Below are 14,692 nucleotides of genomic sequence, written 5' to 3'. Positions count from 1 at the left end.
GAGGAGGGGGGGAAAGAAAAAAGGAAGGAAGGGAGGGGAAACAGCAGGAGTGCTTACAATGTGGACTTCACTAACAGTCACTGATTTTTTTTTTAAGTGTTTAACACCTGCTGGGCATCCCAGGGTGAGTCTCCTACTCTTGTCTTAATTTGTCCTCACTGGTTTCTCCCCTTTAACATACATTCTAGAAGAATGGAGGAGGGCACATGGGCTGTCGGTACTTTTGATATACACTGAGGAGTCTCAGAGGGCTGGCCCATTCACAGTCTTCCAGAACTCTGAGCATTGCACTTGAAACCCACCATATCTTAGGATTCATCTTTGCCAATCTGGAAGGAAAAGCTATCATTTGATTTTTACTTCTGTGACTATGTGTATGACTGCATATCATGAAGCCTTTATCAGAAAGCATATTGACCTTTAACACAGTTTGCTTTTAATTTTGCATTTGACCTTTGAATTTTATTTGTTTTAGAAATTTTTATTGCATTATTTCCATGCAAATTCACTGGCAGAATGGAAAGAAGCAACATGTAAAGTTTTGTAACTCAGACTACTTCTATACTTCATTTTCTTTTTTCTATATATAAAAATGATTTATTGATCTGAAATCAATATGATGCAAAATCAACAGTTTAAAGTGAACAATTCGGTGATATTTAGCACATGCACAGTATTATACAATCACCACCTCTATCTAGTTCTGAAATATTTACATCATTCAAAAGTAAAGCCTCATTCTTCAGTTCAGCGTTTATATTTTTTTCTAAATCTTTGTTTTTTTGCTGAATTTTTCTTCCATATTGCTGACTTTTTCATTCATATTGCTGATTTTCTCATCCATTTTGCAGACTTTACCTCCATGTTACTGACTTTCTAGGTCCTGGATTGGATCTGCTTGTTTATATTCTCTTTCAGATCATTGATCACTTTTACCAGGACACTTTTGAAATCCTCACCAGGCATTGTCCTTATTTCAGTGTCTTTGAGTTGAGTAGGTTAGAAGTTAGGATCTTCTGGGGAATCATGCTGCCTTCAGGGTTTGTGTTTCTTGGATTTCTGTGTTGTGATTTGTGCATCTCTAGGTTTGGGTGTGTCTTCTGGTTTTTGGAGGGATCTTACTGAGCAGTCTACTCTTGGAGACTCTCTTCCCAGCATTACTCAGTGAAGAGAAAACAAATGGCTGCGCCAGCAAAATCAAACCACACAGACATAGAAATACACCTTAACACCAGTTATAGCCACTAGAACATCACCAATGACCAAGACACCGAAAGTCGCAAGAGTGTGTGAGAAGTTACCAGTGTTTGGGGTGAAAGTGGAGACAGTGCATGAATAAGACAGAAGAAGTGGCAGAGAAAGGACAGAGCAGGATTAAAGCAAAAGGCCAGAGAAGAGCAGTGGACGCGAGTCACGGAGAAGAGAGCAGGATGCTGGAAAGAAAATCTCAATAGTGAAAAAGTTAAATTAGATAAATTTAAGACAGGAGCTGGGTGTGCTGGCACATGCCTTTGATCCCTGATCCCAGCACTCAGGAGGCAGAGGCAGGCAGGTCTTTGTGAGTTCGAGGCCAGCCTGGTCTACATAGCGAGTTCCAGGCCAGCTGGAGCTACTGAGAGACCTTGTCTCAAAAAAAAAAAAAAAAAAAAAAAAAAATTTACAGGAAAAAAACCCCAAAAACATTGAAAAGTGTAAAATACCATAAAGTGAAACTGCCAAATATGTACTTTAAGATGGGCAGGATAGAGAGAATCAAGGGTTAAAAGATAAGACGTATTGCCACGGCTGCTTTCTAGAAGGTTATTGATAATATGCATGGTGAGGGGGAATCAGTTGAACTTGTTGATGCTTGTCTGTTCTGTGGTTTATGCTGTTGCTCTGTCTTTCCTGGGCACATGTCTGGTGTCTACCAGAGCTGTCTTCACTGTGGTAGCTTTCCTTTGTGCACCAGGCCACACTTAGCTTTGCACTGTCGCTGGACAGGTTCTCATGCTTCCAAGACTTCCCAGATTTTAGCCCCTAGGATGGTTAATGTTTCACTGTGAGATGTCTCCTGAGTTTGTTGAAAATGAAGTAAACACAGCACTGACTTGAGTATTAATTTTCCTGCTGTAGGAATTGGTTATCATGGAACTTTCAAGTTCTTGGGCTCTACAGCAGTGAATGACAGATGAGTGGCTCCAGAATTTGTCCATTAGCTGGTCCCAGAGTTAACAAAACTATCAAACTCCACTCAGTTAATGAAATCTTTCTGGCTACCAGTAAAAGAGCTATCTTCTTTCTTCTTACGTCCTTCTCAGCTTGGACCATCCTCCTGCCACTTTGACCTTTAGGCTTATCACTCTCCAGCCCTTCTGCTTGCCATGACTTCCCCTCTGAACCTTCCTCGTTTGGGGACCGTAGAAGGCCAAACTGAGGCTCCTTGACCTGTGGCTGTACCCCCAGGGTAGTTCAGTTTTTAACAACAGATTCTCTCATAAGATGGTGCCTTGCCACTGCCCTCCAACTCATATAGCCTAACAAAACAGGATTTCTCCTCACAGCTGACCCATCTGCTAGAGGAATTACTGCTTCACCAAAACCTGAAGCTGGATTCAGGGCTTGGGAGGACTGTGGGCTTCTCCTAGGGGTAGAACTGCCTGTCTTCCCTGGCTTGCCTTTTAGAAGCAGTTTCTGCTTTCCTCCCTGCACCAGGGAGCTGCTTGACTAAACACCTGGTGCCATATGTCTTGTCTTTGGACAAATGCACAACGACATGTCTCCCACCATTGTGCCACACAGAGTACTTCCATTGCCTTCTAAGCCCTCTGAGCTCTGCCTGCTTGTTCCTTCCCTCTTGCTGCTAGAAACCACTGAGCATTTGACTGGGTCTGTGGTTTGCTTTTCCATAGTTCATACAGTTGGAATCATCCAGTGTGTAACCCCAGACTGGCTTCTTTTACCTGGTAATATGCACTTGTGGTTCCCCTGTGTCTTCTCATTGGCTTGGTAGTGCGTCTCTTTTTAGTGTTGAATATTATTTCATTATGTGGCTATATCTTAGTTTATGTATTCAGTTACTGAAAGATATCTTTTAAACATTTTTTTATTTTTTTATGCATATGAATGTTTTGCCTAATGTATGTAAGTGCACCCATATGTATAGTGCCCACAGAGGCCAGAAGAGGGGATTGGCTCTCCTGGAACTAGAGTTAGAGATGGTTATTTGCTGCCATGTGGGTACTGGTAACCAAATCCAGGTCCTCTGCAAGAGCAGCCTGTGCTCTTAACTGCTGAGCCGAATCTCCAGCCCCCAGAAGGCATCTTGAATGCTTTCAAGTTTTGATAACTGTGAAAAAGCTGCTATTGCTGTACACTATAGCTTTGTGTGAACATGAGTTTTCAGCCATTTTGTGTAAATGCCTCAGAGCCTGGTGCTGTGATCATATGGAAAGAGCATGTTTAGCTTTACAAGAAACTGTCAAGCTGTCTTTCAAAGTGGCTGCACCATTTTGTGCTCCCAGCAGCAGCGATTGAGAGCTCTCTTGCCTCTCAGAGCATTAGCATTTGGAATTGTATCTCGGATTTTCTTTGTCCTGGTAGGTGTGTGGAAATTGTGATTTAGTTTGTAGTTCTCTGGTGGCGCATTATGTGAGCATCTTTTCCTTTGCTTGTTTGCCATCCGTACATCTTTCGTAAACTGTCTGTTTAGGTCTTCGGCCTATTGTCTACTTATTTCAAAATTCCGCATATATTATGAGTATAGCTATGGCTTGTCTTATTCTCTTGATACTGTCTTTTGCAGAGCAGAATCATTCTAGTTTTTAAAGCTTGCTGTTTTTCAAATTCTTTGGAGTCTCTCATATATATATTGGTATCCACTTTACTTTTTAAATATTTTACTTATTTTTTTAATATTTTATTATTTTTATTTTATGTGTATGAATATATTGTTTGCATGTATGTGAGTGCACCCATGTCATGCAGTGCTGTGGAGATCAGAAGAGGACCTTGGATTCCCCTGGAACTGGAGTTAAGGATGGTTCATAGCCGCCTTGTGGGTGTTGGGAATCAAACCTGGGTCCACTGCAAGAGCAGTCAGTTCTCTTAACTGCTAAGCCATCTCTCCAGCCCCCCATCTTAACTTTTTAAATCATTTATTTTGAAGTTTTTTCAAACACATGGGAAAAGATAAGAACAGTGTGAAAACCTCCTATGAATTCCTCACCCAGATTCCCCAACTGTTAGCATTTTGCCTGGTTTGCTGCCTACCTGTTGCCACTAGTGTCCCACATTACACACTTAGCACCTCCTTCAAAACCACCCACCACTCAGGCCAGGCCCTGGCCTTGACAGGGCTCTTCCATCTCTTTTCCTCTCTGTTCCAGAGCCCTATGGAGAGAGGCAGATTATAACATCTCTCTCCCTCCTCCAGGCTTTCTCTTCACACCGTCTGTTTCTTGTCCTTAAAGAATATAGACCTTGGGGAGCTGGAGAGATGGCTCAGCGGTTAAGAGCACTGACTGCTCTTGCAGAGGACCCAGGTCCTATTCCCAGCACCCACATGGCAGCTACGAACCATCCTTAACTCCAGTTCCAGGGGAATCCGAAACCCTCTTCTGACCTCTGCAGCATTGCACGACACGGGTTCACTCACATGCATGCAGGCAATACACTCATACACATAAAATAAATTTTTTTAATTACATAAAAAAAGAAAAGAATATAGACCTTGAAGTAGGCAGCTCTCTGTGAGTTCATGGCCAGCCTGGTCTACATAGAGAGTTCCAGGCCAGCAAGGAGACCCTGTCTCAAAAAGGCAAAAAAATAAAATAAAAATAAAAATTTTTTTAAAAGGAATACAGACCTTAAGTTCTGCTGTGTGACCCAGATGTGGGTAGTTGAGTGTTTCCTCATGGAACTGGACATGTTCTCTTGGTAGGAATGCCCTGGAAATGTGACTGCTGTCCTCAGTGCATCACATCAGGGTGTGGGAAGCTGACCTGTTCCACCACTGGGCTGTTAATCTGTATCACCTGTTTCCTGCATGGTGCCATTAACCTAGGTCACCTGTTCCTTTATGGACATGGTAACCTTGGTCACCTGTTCCTGCATGAAGTCATTACTCTGACCACATTTCATCTGTCAGGTTTCTCACTGTAGTTGATGCCTACTCTGTGGTGGAAGGGAATCTCACAGAGAGCATCTGAGATGACACTAATGCCCTTCCTCTCATCGGGTCTCACCCACCCATAACCCACCATTCCTGTGATTGCCTTATAGCGGCTTTCTATTTCTACAGTTCCTCCTAAAGGTGTTAAATGCCATTCTACTCCAAGGAAGAGTTTTCTCTTTTACTCAATCCAGGCATATATACATTGATTGATTTTCCACATTATGGCTTCGTGGACCTCTGTTTTGTTGAGTGGATTGTATTCTCTGCTCAGACTCCCAGAAATGATCATATGCAAAGTGCTTTTAAAAGATATTTTACTATTTTTTAAATTTTGTGTGTATGAGTGTTATGCCTGCATGTAGGTAAATGCACCCATGTGCCCACAGAGCACAGAAGACACTGTTGGATCCCCTGGAACTGGAGGTACAGACAGTTATTAGCTGCCATGTGAGTTCTGGGAATCAAACCTGGATCTTCTGCTAGAACAGTCAGTGTTCTTAACTGCTGAGCCATCGCTCCAGCCCCGCAAAGTGCCTTTTAAAAGATATTAACTGGGGGAACTGGGGTGATGACTCAGTAAGGTGCTTGCCATACAAGGTAGGATTCAATTCTAGCCCCAGCACCCAAGTGCAGTAATGCATGCCTATAATCCCAGTGATGGGGAAGTGGAAGCAGGAGGATCCCTGGGGATCGCTGGCCAGTCAGTCTAGCTGAATTGGCAAGCTTTAGGTTCAGTTAGAGATCCTGTCTCAAACACTAACGTGGAGGGGTTGGAGAGATGGCTCAAGAGTTAAGGGCGCATACTGCTCTTGCAGAGGACTTGAGTTCAGTTCCCAGAATCAACATTTGGCAACTCACAGCATTCTATGACTCCAGCTCCAGGGGATCCTATACCGTCTGCTCAACTCTGTGGGCACCTGTACTCACATGTGCACAGACCCACATACATATGCACATAATTTAAAAAATAGATCTTAAATAAGATGGAAAATGATTGAGAAAGACACAACACACAATATCTACCTCTGGCCTCCACATGCACACACATACATGCACACCTACATACCTGTACATACACACACGAACATGTATATGTGCATACACACAGTGTCAACCAGGAATTCTATATTCATTTGGAATTATCATTTGCAAGTGAAGGAAAATAGAGATATTTACCATGTAACAAAATCCCGAGAATTCACTACTTGTATACCTGTGCTGCCAAAGATACTAAAGGCAGGCTTTCTGGCCAGAGGTAGACACCATAGTAACCTTAAGCCACTGGGAGGAGAAAAAGCATCCACTATGGTAAACAAACGTGGGTGGGTGTAGGAGGCTGTGTTTATTTTTCTTTTGCCTTCAAAGTTCAAGCAACATTTCTAATACTGTGTTGTTAATGTTATATTGTCAGGTCACAGCACAAATGGGCATATGACAAACACAGAGGAAGTGGGAGCACATAAAACAGTTCTGGAGAAAGGTGCTGAGGGTTACAGAACCGTATCAGTATTAACTATGATTAGACTTGTCAGAGCAGCCACAGCAAATGTAATTTCCCAAAGTCCTGCTAAAAGTCAGTGAAAGACAGCAGTTGGAGTTCAGTGGCCTAGCTCTTGCGTAGCATGGGCAAGCCCCTGGATTCAAGTGCAAGTGGAGTGGGAAAGCGTTGCTATAATGAAAAACATTTACTAAACACAAAAGAAGGCGATGTTGAAGAGGAAGAAAGAGGCATCAACAAGTAACTTAATAGCAGCTGTAAACTGAACTATATGAATCGATAGACTAAACTCCAACCAAAAGGCAGAAATTGACAGACCAGATTAAGTAAGCTGTAACTGTGTGCTTGTAAGAGATATTCAACATCACAATGGTCCAAAGCAAAAGGGTGGAGGTGATTCCATGGAAAGAGTAATTAGAAGAGAGCTGGAGCAACTCATTCATGGAGACAGAATGAACTTGCTAGAAACAAGCAGGGACACCGTCTCATGATGCCAGATCAGCGTCTCAGGAGGACAGGCCATTATCTGTGCATATGTAAAGATACACATGTGTATCTGTGCAGATACACAAAGCTGAAATGACAAACTGAAAGAAAAACCAGGCAGGCAGTTTTAGTTAGACTCCAGCATTCTCTTCAAACCAGCTCACGAGGGAGGATCTAAAGGGAAAGAGGGACAAAACTATGACACAGCACTCCCACAGCTAACTGCATCAATAGCAACATTAAGTGGAATGAACTAAATGCTCCAACAAAAAAGCAGAGATTGAGGCAGAGGCAAGCAGATGTCAGTGACTCCCAGATCAGCTGGGGCTACAGGGAGACTCTGTGTCAAAAAAGATGAAAAAAAAAGAAAAAGATTGTCAGACTGGCATAAAAATTCTACCTGCATTCTATCTATGAGAAACACACTCAGTTCAAAGACACAAATAAATTGAAGGAAAAATTACAAAGCATGTGCATCATGCAAACAGCAGCTAGAGTTGGGATGTTATTCATATCAGACAGAATAGGGTTTGAGATTAAAAAAAAATTACTAGTTGAACCAAGAGGGGCACTTTGCAGTGGCAAATGATCAATATATTAGGAAGCCACAACAATTAAATTAAGGCCCCCAAATATACAGTGAACTAAGGGGAATCATTAACTCAGTGATTATGGTTTGGGTGTTTCAATAGCCCATTCCCAATTGATAAATTAGATATGTAATTGCTAAGAAGTTAAGATTTGAAGAATACAAAGCCAGATTAATTTACATGACAGTGTGTACAGACCTCACCTAAGAGCAGCAGAAGGCGCATTTTCTCCAAGTGTAAATGAGATGTTCTAAACAGACCACATGTTAGGGTTTAAAACAACTTTCAATGTATTTTAAAGAACTAGAGTCATACAAAATGCATTCTCTGACCACAATAAAATTAAATTGAAAATCAGCAACAGAAGAAAATCTAACAATGAACAAATACTTGGAAACTAAGCAACACAATTCCAATTAGTCCATGAATCAAATAAAAAAATCACAAAAGCCACTCAAAAATACCGTGAACAGAGCATGCTCAATGAAAAAAACATATCTAAGTGTATGTGATACAGGAAAGCAATGCTTAGAGGGAAATTTATAGCTTTGAATGCTTATGTTAGAATGGAAGATCTCAACTCAGTAATCTAAGCTACAAAAGAACAGCAAACAAAAACAGCAATTGAGCTGGGCATAGGGGCCCATGCCTTTAATCCTAGCACTCTGGAGGCAGAGGCAGGTGGATCAAAACACACACACACGCACACACACACGAGCAGCAGGATCCAACATTGGCACTTTGAAATAAGAAACAAAGTATGATCAAAACTGACCCAAGAACAAATAATCTGAATAAACCCATATCAGATAAAGCTGCATCAATTTTTAGGCCTTTCTGCAAAGAAAATTCCATTTTTCCAATGGCTTTCTTATGTAAATTTCATTTAAGGAGAAATACAAGTCATGCGTAAACTTTTTTCAGAAAATCAGAGATCAAATATTTTCCAATTCATGTTCTGAGGTCAATAAAATGTGTGCCAAAGATGACTAGAAAAGAAAAACTGAGCCAATATTCCATATAAATGAAACCTTCTTTTTTATATATTAATTACCCTGTATGCATACATTATTATGTCATACTATATCCTATAAATAGATATGTGATTATTTGACAAATATAAAATACAACTATTTATTTACTTGGTTTTTTGAGACAGGGTTTCCCAGTAGCCCCAGCCAGTCTGGAACTCACTATGTAGACCAGGCTGCCCTTGATCTCACAGAAATCCACCTCTGCCTCCTGAGTGCTGGGATTAGAGGTGTGTGTTGCCATGCCTGGCAATATTTTAAAGTTTAAAGCAATGTTTATTTTTTAAAAAATAATATTTTTATTTTATTTTTTGCAATTTTCATACATGTATACAATATATTTTGATCTTGTCCACCCCCCACTACCTCCCTCAGCCCCCTGGAACCCATTAGCCCATCTCCCGCTTGAATTCATTTCCTCTTGTTTTATTCTTCTTTTTAATAGCCCACTAAGTCCAGCTAGTGCTGACCATATGTGCATGAGTGTCTTGCCTTGCCTTGTGCCCCATGGACCAGCATGCCTTGCAGTGTTACATAACACACAGGGCCCTGGCAACCATGGCAATCATCATGTTCCCCACCGCGCTTGTCTCAAGGCAATGTCACCACAAGGGGAACAGAAAGTTCTGTTAGACCTGTGCAGAGGGATCAGAGAGCCCTGGAGTTTCTTTCTAGACCAGGGTATGTGGCTCTCCAGTACTGAGTGCCTGTGTGTCAAGCATGCATGCCTGACCCTCCCTGACTAGCCACTGACCAGTAGAGGGAACACTGTAGCCCAGGAACATCTTTGTGAAGCTGAAATTCAGCTGGCCTGGTTGGTTCTGGTGACAGGTCCTGACAAGTTGCCAATTCATCCCATTGATTTACATTGTCTCACTGGAAAGGGGCATAAATGAAAAGATTGGGATACAAGACACATGCACCTTCCATGGTACTGGAGAGGACTTAGAATGCTCAGTGTGTCAGAAGTTGCATTCAGAGCTACCTAGGGTCAGATGATCTGTAAGTGCAAATAGTCCCACTTGTCAACAGTCTCACAATGGGCACATGGCACAGTACACAGAAGCAGCTGCATGTATAGTCTGGCACTGTGACACACATGTACACAGTGGGTTTTATTCCTGCCACAGGTAGTATCACCTGCCGGGGACCCCAGCATCTCAGCTCCACACCCATCCCTGCAAGCGTGACAAAGACTCTCAGGTAGGTTTCCATTAACACAAAATGTAGTCAAAGAAAGCCTCCAACTACTGTTGAAGCTAGCGTGTTGCTTCTTAATCTGGTCTGTCATGTTTGGATGAGACTATATTGTATGTTTCACTTTACACTTGGAGGTATGACTTGGGCCCTGTTGTTGAATGCTCTAAGAGAACAACTGAATGGCAGCACAATACCTCCTTGCTAGAGTAGGCTAGAGTCATGAATGTTTCTTGTGTAGGGCAAGAGGTAAATAATCCTGATTTTCATGCAGCTCCTCAGCTATGCCTTTGTATGAGCAAGGTGGCTGGGGGAATGGAAGCTGGCGAGCTGGCTGCATCCCAGGAAAACTCTTCACAGAAGCATGTACAGGCTGGCTTGGCCATGGCTGTGGCATGCTGACTGAGAGCACATCTTTCACTCAACCTTACCCTTCTCAACAGGCAACCTCATACATACTCTAAGCTCTAAAAGGCCACAGTCTCAAGAAGTCAGGCCCTCTCTCAACTGCTGCCTAGGTCCTTGAACATCCTCCAACACTGTGGTGAAGTCCACACTTTACTGCCCACCTCTAGCTGACCTAGCTATAATAAGCACATGACCTGGTCCCCATGTCTGTCCTTTAGGTACTGAGGTCATCTGTACTGGTCTGCTGAATGAAGAGCCTCACAAGAACCTTTTGCCCACCCTGGGGATTTGGTCTCTCCTCCCTTGGTACCTGCTCCCCCTGCAGCACCAACACCATTTTATTCACTACTGTTTTTTTTATATCCCCTAGTTGGTGCTGTGTCATGTTGTCAGAGCTGCCCCAGGCCCTACCCTCTGTCTCCTCCAAACTACATGGTTCAACACAGTAAGCATACCTGGGCTGTGTTTGAATATGCTGTGGTAAGATAACAGAGGTGGCCACCCAGAAATCATTGCTCTCATTTTCTAAGAGGCAGAAAAGGCAGGGAAGTGTGGACATGGATATTGTTCTATGCTTTCTATGGAAAGAGATGTCGATGACTTACTCTGTGGTTAACTCCAGGAACTCTGGGTTCATGGGCAGTCTTTGTTCATCCAGAATGTGTGGGCAGGACAAACGGTTGGCATGTGTGAGTTTGAGAAAGGATGGGGCTGTGGGTGGGTGGGTTTGCCTATGCGAGGTGTGTCCAAAGCCAAGCTGTTTGTGGGCTACAGGAGTTAGCTACCCTGGGAAGAGCAGTGTCCCCAAGAACCACAGGGCTCCAGGATGTCCAACAACCATAAAATCCAGAAAAAAATTACAGGTTAGCAAAGAAGGGAGATCCAGTCAGCTAATGATACCACCACACTGGGTGTAACATGTAAGCTGGGTCTGGGTGGCACACAAGATTTGAGATTCATCACCCTGGAGACCATAATCAAAGACATGGTCTGGTCATACTTGCCAAGAAAGCTTCTAGAACCTTCAGAATGCTAAGGTGAAACCTGGGGCCCTTGATGACTAAGGGATGAGCAGGGGATGAGGCTGACCTGAAGAGGCAAGGTGTGATCACAGGGTGAGAAGGTGCTAGAACACCCTAGAATTGCTGAAAGCAATGGTGGTGGAAGTGGGGCACAGTAGGGTGGCTTCCGGGAGCAGGTAGACACAGGCCAAAGCTGGCTGTGGTGACAGGGCAAGGCTGAGGTTGCATAGACCTTGGCTTCCCTTGTTGCTCAGCTTATTGTCATGGATCCTGGAGAAAGTGCAGATCTAGCTTGGCATTAGTTAGCATCTGTACAGAACAAGGGGAGCCTCCAAACCAGTCCTGTTCTCCACCTTCTTAGCCTAGAGCAAGCCTTCCTGGAGTGACTACCCACAGGCACACTCAGAGCTCACTCATCCTGAGATCTCAGAGCATGCTTTCAAATTAATAGGTAACCTTTAAGGCCATGCAATGAGCAGTGCTTGGATGACCATGTCACCAGAGACATCAGTAATATTTATGACTTGGTGTTGGTTGAATTTATTCCTAGGGTCCCACCAATACAGATGTCCTACAAGGGATTGTCGCCAGCTCCTGCATCCCAGCTACCTAGCAGAACAACACAAACAGGCTCCCCCAGCCTCAGCAGTTCGTGGACCGGACCACCCCGGCAGCCCATCAGCATCTCTGGCCTGCTGCAGAGGCAGTGTGCAGGCAAGTGCTCAGCTGGCTGTGCAGATCCAAGACTGCTCTCAAAAGTGTGCATGCGTGAGATATTTGTGTAGATGGGCATGGTGAGGGTAGACACAAAGCTTCACATGCCTCAGCTTCTCAGAAGTTCAAAAACAGAATACTGCTCACTCTTGTCTCCACAGCAGACTTTGAATTAGTCAGCAGTGCTCTGAAAGGACTAACCTGATGGGAAATTTTGAAAATACATACTCCCTCCGACATATTTTTGGTTTGGTTGACAGGGTCTCCCTAGTCCCCAGCCTGCCTGGAACTTAGTATGTAGACCAAGCTGGCCTCTGTCTCACTGAGATCCACCAGCCTCTACCTCCCAAGTGCTAGAATTAAAGGCCCACACCACTTACCCAGAGACATCTTTTTTATTTGACATTTGCATTCTTATTTTCTTGAGCAGTATAAAATTCGGAGTCGTTTCAAAGCTCACTTCTCCTTGTCTTGCCTCAAGGGTCAGCTTCTCCTGGGGGGTGGACGCTGGGAAGATGAGCAAGTTCTTGGCTTCCTCACCTGCTGATCTCCACTCTGCAGCGAACCCCTGGCATGTATGTGTTCGTCGGTGAATATCACTGTACAGTTCATTCTTGAAAGGTGATTAAGAAATGTAACTGAATAAAGCAGCTTTCTGATTGTCTGGATGTCTTTGTAGGACCTGTTGGCAGCTGCACTCCTGACTGCAGAACTCTCCTAAATGGGTGTAGAGGCACAGTGAGCCAGCTGCCCAAGACTCACTCTTGGAGACCTCCAGCTGCAGCTCTCTAGGGTTCAGATTCCCCATGTTTGTGCCTGAAACATAATGTGTGCACATAGAATGGCCCCCGGGGAAGCTAGCAGTTCAGGGAGACTCCGTCCAGCTGCAGCTCTCTAGGGTTCAGATTCCCCATGTTTGTGCCTGAAACATGTGTGCACATAGAATGGCCCCCAGGGAAGCTAGCAGTTCAGGGAGACTCCATTACCTTCTTGTGTATTTCCAATGACATGGCTCTGTTGCTTGAGACGTGTGAGCCAGCGTGTGGTGCTGTACAGCATGGACAGATCTCTGCAGAGATGCATTCTGGACCTGAACTCACCTTGCAGGTGAAGCCTAAGGACACAGAGCCTGTTACTCTCTTGGGCAGGGGACTCTCCCTCCAGTAGACACATAGGGTTAAGTGACATGTCTCTCAGTCCCAGTCCCTGTTTCTCACATAGGTTGACACAATGAGGGCTGGGAAAGAAGCTTAGGAAGCTCACTGTAATCATCTATTTGTATTTACCTAAAAATTGTGGAAGAGCTTGGGTTGATTGTGCACAGGCATTAGCAGAGCACAAAGCAGTGAGCACCCATTCTGCAGACAGGCCTGCACACTACACTGTTACAGTGACGTGGGACCCTCCCTGGTTGCTATTGCCACACCAGCTTCCTGGGTACCTCCCCAGTCCTCAAGACATGGTATGGAAGGAGCCTCACCTCTGCTGTCTCAGAAGGTATATGTGACCCAGGAATATGCTTGATTCCAGAAGTATAATGAGTGTTCAGTCTTGTAGCAGCATACCTGTTCAAAGTTGCTTCCCCTCTTAGACATTTTTTTTTGTCTTTTTGAGACAGGGTCTCCCTGCAGCCACAGCTGGACTAGAATTCACTATGGAGACCAGACTGGCCTTGAACTCAGAGATCTGCCCGCCTCTGCCACCTGAGTGCTGGGACTGAAGGCATGTGCCACCACGGCCGGCCAGACATTTCTTTTTAATAAAATATTTTATTACTGCTTTGAGAATTTCATACAATGTATTTTATCATATTCACCCCTGCTCTCCTCCTTTTTAAAAATTATTTTTAAAATATTTTGTTATTTTTATTTTATGTGTATGAGTATATTCTCTGCATGTATGTAAGTACACCCATGTCATGCAGTGCCTACGGAGGTTAGAAGAGGGTGTCAGATCCCCTGGAACTGGAGTTACAGACAGTTCTTATCTACCATATGGGTGCTGGGAACTGAACCCAGGTCCTCTGCAAGAGCAACCAGTGTTCTTAACCACTGAGCCATCTCTCCATCCCCTTCCTCCCTTCTTTTTGAAAAGATTTATTTGCTCTCTCCAACATACAGGCCTTTCTCTGGGACCAACACAGTTCCTCTCTGCAGTCCCCAGGAGCCCTTGGGGCCTCTTCCCGCCCCCATCTTCCTTTGCATCTCTGGGTGGCATGGCCACCAGCTGCCCTAGACCAGCATCTTTCCTGAGCCCTGCTCCCAGGCCAGTCCAACCCCCAAATTCCTGAGGCCAAAATCTTTCCTGGAGGGATCCAGACCTTAGGAGAAAGCCTGAGAGCATCTGACCCTCATCTGACTTGGGCCTCTGTGGGAACTCCTGAAGACAAAAGCAATCTGGCCACTCCAATATAAAATCAAAAGAGAAAACCAGAAGCTTAGACAAACCAGCTTTTAATGCCCAAAAAGTAAACCACAAAGGCACATAAAGTTTACAAAAAGAAGCAGACCTAAACTTGAAGATGTGAGTCTCACACAAGAATCAGAAACTATAAAAGAAATTCACATGTCTAAAAGCACAGAGAAAAAATT

General features: G+C 43.9%; 1 protein-coding gene across 3 annotated transcripts in view; it reads left to right on the top strand.

Annotated features, from left to right (window-relative positions):
* Rnf212 (ring finger protein 212) overlaps positions 1-12,757 on the top strand; it is a 42,559-nt gene extending 29,802 nt beyond the window's left edge. The window contains exons 10-12 of one of the 3 annotated variants that reach the window (XM_029567701.1): positions 9,891-9,963; positions 11,938-12,101; positions 12,583-12,757. In XM_029567701.1, coding sequence (XP_029423561.1) covers positions 9,891-9,963; positions 11,938-12,101; positions 12,583-12,620 — 275 coding nt within the window. In that variant the 3' untranslated portion in view covers positions 12,621-12,757. Of the gene's footprint in view, positions 1-9,890; positions 9,964-11,937; positions 12,106-12,582 lie in introns of all 3 variants that reach the window. The other 2 variants (XM_029567703.1, XM_029567702.1) reach the window with 2 other exon arrangements.
* Positions 12,758-14,692: the final 1,935 nt, after the last annotated feature.

This window comes from Nannospalax galili, unplaced genomic scaffold (genome assembly GCF_000622305.1).
Source record: "Nannospalax galili isolate Female #2095 unplaced genomic scaffold, S.galili_v1.0 scaffold101, whole genome shotgun sequence".
NCBI lineage: Eukaryota > Metazoa > Chordata > Mammalia > Rodentia > Spalacidae > Nannospalax > Nannospalax galili.
This window is presented reverse-complemented; position numbering and strand designations above follow the sequence as displayed.